At 38.4% G+C, this 6,318-nt stretch overlaps 1 protein-coding gene across 2 annotated transcripts in view; it reads left to right on the top strand.

Moving 5' to 3' along the window:
• The window catches only part of gabrb2b (gamma-aminobutyric acid type A receptor subunit beta2b), a 47,726-nt gene extending 41,886 nt beyond the window's left edge, over positions 1 to 5,840 (top strand). Inside the window, exons 7-10 of one of the 2 annotated variants that reach the window (XM_026328344.1) lie at positions 1,783 to 1,935; positions 3,710 to 3,954; positions 4,792 to 4,932; positions 5,493 to 5,840. In XM_026328344.1, the coding sequence (XP_026184129.1) occupies positions 1,783 to 1,935; positions 3,710 to 3,954; positions 4,792 to 4,932; positions 5,493 to 5,840 (887 nt within the window). The remainder of the gene's footprint in view (positions 1 to 1,782; positions 1,936 to 3,709; positions 3,955 to 4,791; positions 4,933 to 5,492) is intronic. The other variant, XM_026328345.1, reaches the window with a different exon arrangement.
• Positions 5,841 to 6,318: the final 478 nt, after the last annotated feature.

Here is a 6,318-nt window from a genome sequence, read left to right on the forward strand (position 1 = left end):
TTTGTGTGTGTATGTTTGGGTACCATTAACATGCAAGTACTCTTAAGTCAGCCCAAGTGTATCACTGCACTGAGCCTGGTTTTAAATGGTAAATGGACTCATATAATGTTTCTCTGCACACTCAAGAGCACTCAAAGCTCTTTAAAGTCTTTGCCCATTCACCCACACAGTCACAACGATGGCAGCAGACATCCTATGTATTGTGATATGGAATGACGAGCCTGCAGGTCATTCGTTAATGCACCCATCTCTACTAGTGCAGGGGCATATATCGATTACCAGTGCCATGTTTACTCCAGGGATAAGCAATGTCACTGTTGCTCTTATGAATAATAAATATTTGCCATTACCTGTGCTTTTACCCACCTCACAAGCTATTCTCTCACTTCATGATGGAATAATCCTGTGAGTCTCTCTGTGACTCATGCTAACAATAGCTAAGAGATATAGCAGAGATTTTGGGTGCCTTCATTTAAAAGATATAATCCTCCATCCTTGCCCTTCATCTGTTTCTGTGTGACTTTATAATGAGCAATAATTGCACTGTATTCTGGAGTTTCCCCATTCAGTTATAATTTGGTTATTCAGTTCAAACCAAAGCACAACCAATTCCCTGTGGAGAAATATGTGTGTGTTTATTCTGTTTGCCTCCATAAAACCCTGGTGAGCGTTTATTTCAAATACAGCAGAGACAAGCAAAAAAAGAAGACCCTCAACAGACAAACCACAGAAACACATGCAATATTCTGCATAAATTCAGGCAGCAGCGAAGAGGTAATTCTGAAGAGTGCTGATGCTTCAGTGGAGACAACACATATGACTTTTTACAGAGTGCCTCTGCAGTCATATAATTGGGTTGCAGTGGATAACCAAAGGGTATTCAGAGTGGGTCCTAGTAGTGCACACTCTGTCACTGTGTTACAGTCGTTCACAGTACAGAAATCTAATACGTACATGTATAAATAAAAGAAGAACTGTGAGAGTAAGGTTGATGTTTTAGGATACTGGACACCCACCTGGTGCTGAGTCTCAGGCACCATTTAAGACTGTAGCTCTGACAGAAGTAATTTGTATGTTGGTAGTTTTGTCAGTCCATCAAAAATGTATCACTTGCAATGTCAATAATCATCATGTTTGGCAGATGTGCCAAACATTCACTTCTTCCATCTTTTCAAACATAAGGATTTATAACTCTACATTGAATACCTTCTGCTTGGTTGTGTGGAGAAAACAAGTCATTTGAGATTTAGGAGATCAACCCCCAGAATACAGAGAGTTAATATTTATAAAGTATCATAACCTTTTTTCATTTCTATGATTTTTGATCATAATTTTGACATTTGAACCTTATTTTCTTTTAGACATGTTTTGTAAATCAAAGATAAAAAAATAAGTACCTGAAATGTCTGACCTCAACACTGGAAACTGGCGATCTCACACGATCTCCTACTAAGACTCATCAAAACAATCAATCAAAAACAAAGTATAATTTGCCACCTAAATTAACCATAACTGTACCATAGGGATGAGAAATCAGAAACACTTGTTGTTTCAAGACAGATTACCTGTTTTGTTGTGTCAGTACAGTAGCAAAGCTTGATGTCTGAACTTATGACATCTGAGGACATCCCAGTATATACACCGCACAGCACTGTTCCCTCTGTTCATCTCTAAAACAGCATCAGAAAACACAGAGTCCTGGAGACCTGGCATCTATGGCAAAACCTGTCTCCTAACGCTGCCTCTGCTTTCTATTTTTTCTTTCTTGTCCCCTCTCTGCAGGTGCTTACCCTCGGCTGTCCCTGAGTTTTAAGCTGAAAAGAAACATTGGGTACTTCATTCTACAGACATATATGCCTTCTATCCTCATCACTATCCTTTCCTGGGTGTCCTTCTGGATCAACTATGATGCCTCTGCTGCCAGAGTGGCTCTAGGTGAGCCCCCTGCAATACAAATGCAGATAGATACGCAGGACACGTTAAAACGGGGTGGACACTTAAAAGAAGAAATCACTAGTACTGAAATATTCTGACCAGCAAACTCCAGGGGCGTGCTATGTATAGATTTTTTTTCTCATTACATTCCCATCCCTCATTTGAAGGGCAAATAGAGGCACATTGAAGAAACAGTAGGAGGGATTAATTGACCAAAAAGACCATATTTCACATTAAGTCCGATAGGAAAATATGTAATAATTGACTCATAGTGAAGAGGAAGGAAAATGTGTTTTCTTGACCTGCGTCCCATATCAAAAATGTCTCAATAAAAATTCCTTGTGAATAGGGAAACATCTTTCTACAATTTACATTTCCAGAGATGCAACTTTAAGCTCTGTGAAAGCCATGGCCGTAAGATTATGCAGTTATATTTTCTTCTCTTAAATCTGAAACATTATGAAATAATTCATGCTTTACTGTGTTTTATGTTTTTACTACTTCTTTTATAATGACTGTCTCATTCTAAAAGAAGAACAATTGTTGCTTTAGCCCACAGATGTATAATGATGGGTGACCAGGTTGATTTGTTTCCACTCTGGTGTGAGAGACTCTGTGCTGTTCTGGAAGTCACAATTACCCCCCAAATCATCCTTGATTATTTAAACCCTGTGTAGACCTTGTGGTTTGTATTCAGCTTCTAGCCTACTCTGTGTTTATCTAAAGCTCTCTGTCATCGTCATGCAATTCTATCCACCCACCCGCTTTATCCATCCTTCTACCATCTCCCTCACTTTAGTCGACAAGGCAATTTTGCTGATTGACGACTGAGCTGCATTTAGTGATCCAGAGGGAAAGAATACATGGGATTTAGTGGAAAAAGGTAATGCTCCATAATGAAGGCCGGTCAGCAGTGTTGGGAAATGTTTGGTTGCCCCCCCAGTCTACACTAAATTCAGGAACCACTTTACTCTGACCTGGTTTCTGGCATTAAAATGGACCTGTAACGGCTGAATCACATGGCCACTGTGCTGCAACAGTCTTTTGTTGTTATTGTTAAGCTCTCGAAGCAACAGCTTAGGAAAACTGCCTGAATCCTATTTTGAGTGATGGTCACCTGAGGCTCTCATTAGAAATAATTAAATAAAATAAACTAAATTAAATAATTTTGTTTTGTGTGCTTTCAAGGGGGAGTGTACAGGTGCATGTGTGAGCACATTTAATATGTTGCAAAATCAAGGGCATCACAAATAAATGACCACTAGGAAGAGCAAGCTTGTTACATACATTGTGTACAAGCTCAACACATTGGTATGCAAAATCCATATGCCAGTATACTGCCCTCCTCTCTGATTGCTGTGTGAGGCCTTTGAAAACTCTCTACAACTTCTCTCAGCAGGAGTTCTCCACTAATGAGCAAGGCCAAGGTTGTCATTTGAATTTCAAATTGAGGTGCACGTGTTAAGCTTTACTTTCACGGTTTAAAGTCATGGGGGTAGGTCCCCTGGTTTCATTGATCCTGACAGGCTTCATCAAGGCCAGACATGGTATCAGGCTGATTGCAAAGATGTCTGCCAGTCAGGAGGTTTAGAACCATTGGAAATTTGGTCAGAACAGTTCTGTAGGTAAGGGTTTCATATGATGGTGCTGTTGACTTAATACAACAAAAATCCATGACCATTTGCTCCACTTATTTGTGGTTATTGCATTAAAAGTCATCACTTTAACTGCCGATGTAATTTATACTGTAATGAAGATGGTCTTTCTCTACCAGGTATCACCACGGTGCTCACCATGACTACCATTAACACCCACCTCAGAGAAACCCTCCCAAAAATCCCTTATGTCAAGGCCATTGACATGTACCTCATGGGCTGCTTCGTCTTTGTCTTCCTGGCTCTGCTGGAGTATGCACTGGTAAACTACATCTTCTTTGGACGGGGCCCACAGCGCCAGAAAAAGGCAGCTGAGAAGACAGCCATGGCCAACAATGAAAAAATTAGAATCGATCCAAACAAGGTAAGAATGCCTTAGCTTATAAACCTGCGTTATACTCTCTACAGGATGACTGGATTTACACTAATTCAAAAATATTCTTCTCTTCTGTTCTCTTCTCTTGCATATATAAACAAGTTTGTGCTGTAGATATCTTCACATTTTTAAGTGAAAGTGATTTCTCTGCTCTAGATTCTCAGAATGACATATTTTCTTTACTTTGCTGTGGAGTATTAATTTAATTATTCATAAAGCTGTCGAAGGAGCTCAGAATAATTACTAGCAAAGAAAAGAAATGTCACCACTTCAAATGGAGGGTTGACCTAATGTTTCCAACTTCACTGTGCCAAGTAAATCCAGCCTAATAAGCTTGTACTATTCCTGTTTAAAATCCAGATTTGACATATTTCTAGCTAAAACAAAAGGAGGTCTCCGAGTTGCTTGGCTCTTTGTTGGAAACTATTGTGTTCACCTTTCCATTTCGTGCTCCCAGCTGAAATCAGCCAAATGCTTACTAGTTGAGATGCAAAATGCCCATCATAACATGGCTACACAGGGACATCCAATTTGAATACAAAACACTGCATGCAGTACTGTTGCCTTGAGAGCCTGGGACTTAAAATGAAGGGAAAGAAAACTTGACTTCTGGATGCTCTGATATGATTTTGCTTTATTTCACTTCAATTGTATAAAACCTCACGGTCCACACCACATCTACAGTTACCTGGGAATACATTGATTAAATAATTTCATAAAATATATATATAATTATTTTCAATTTATGCCTGCCTACACAAATTCAACCTCTTTCCACTATTTTTCAGTTGCTCAAGTAACCACGGTGATTCTGTTTGCTTGCAGTGGCTGGTGGGGAATGTAGTTGGCAGAGATGATACTCTGTATGCAAGAATGAAGCAGAGGGATCTCGACGGTCACGATTCGATGTGGGAACCAATCTTTGTAGATGACACAACAATTGGACTTGGCGATCAAAAAAATAAGGTATGTCAACACCTGTTTCAAAAATGTTAAACTGGGTGAAACTGCTTCTATGAATTTACAGCATAAACTACTAATAATATTAATTTATACTTGGGGACTGCAGAATAAAATGAGAACATAATGACATATTTTCTCCTTATAGCATTAGCAAACATTTGTATTTTTTAAAATTCAGCAAATACTGTGTATAGCAATAGCATTTTATAGGGGTGTTTATGGCTGCATGGAGCATATACTGTAAGTCCAATATTTACTTTCTCTTAGCTCTGTTTTGGTCTCTACTATCTGTTGAGGAAAATATTCTAAATGCTCTGCTATTTTTACCAGCTGGTTGCTAACTTTGTCTGTGTTCGGTGCTGGGTAAAACAAAAACAACAAGCTGAAAGACACTAAAATACTCCACAGATAATAATTCCATAAGAATATATTCTTATGGTCTCCATATATTTGAAATATAATTTGAATACAAATGTTTTATTTAGTTTGATAAAAATGTGATTAAGGGAAAAAAGTACTTTATTTTAATACAGTAGAAAAATTTAACTCTTTTGCTTGGGCAGATGGACCCACATGAAAATATCCTTTTGGGCACCTTAGACATCAAGAACGACATGGGCGTTACAGAGCTGGCTCTGGGTCTCAATGACCCACGAAATACCATGTTGACCTACGACAGCTCAGCTCTTCAGTACCGCAAAGCAGGGCTAGCCAGGCACAACTTTGGAAGAAATGCGCTCGAGCGTCACATGACTCAGAAGAAGAGTCGTCTGCGGAGGCGCGCTTCACAGCTAAAGATCACCATCCCAGACTTGACTGACGTAAACTCTATTGACAAATGGTCAAGGATGATCTTCCCAACTGTCTTTTCCTTCTTCAACATTGTTTACTGGCTTTACTATGTCAATTAAAAGAAAAGAAGGACGTCAGTTTGATCAAGAACAAACAGCAAAATATGTTGCTCATTTCTTGTTTGTATCTGGTTTGTTCCATTTTCATGTGATCTTGTAACACTGGACTGAATTTCTTTATTCAGGACTGGATCCATCAAGCCACATTTGGGATACCACGTGAAAATCTAATAGACGAGAGATTACACACATATAAGGTGCCTGTTCCTATGTAATTTAAAATTTTAGATATTTTGTGAATTGTGTATCTTACCATTTTTTTTAAATGATAATTTGTGTAATTTTTTATGTTTTATTATGTTAGATTTACAGTATACATAAAGTCATTGCCAAAATCAGTTAGCTACAAATCAAAAAGCTGGGATTTTCATTTCTGTTACTCAAAATTATTTACTGGTAAACTGAAACTACTTAAAAGTATTGGAGCAAGTTTTATGTTGACAGTTATGTCAAAGGAACAAAATAGATTTCGACAGTA

Source organism: Mastacembelus armatus, chromosome 14 (assembly GCF_900324485.2).
Source record: "Mastacembelus armatus chromosome 14, fMasArm1.2, whole genome shotgun sequence".
Classification (NCBI taxonomy): Eukaryota; Metazoa; Chordata; class Actinopteri; order Synbranchiformes; family Mastacembelidae; genus Mastacembelus; species Mastacembelus armatus.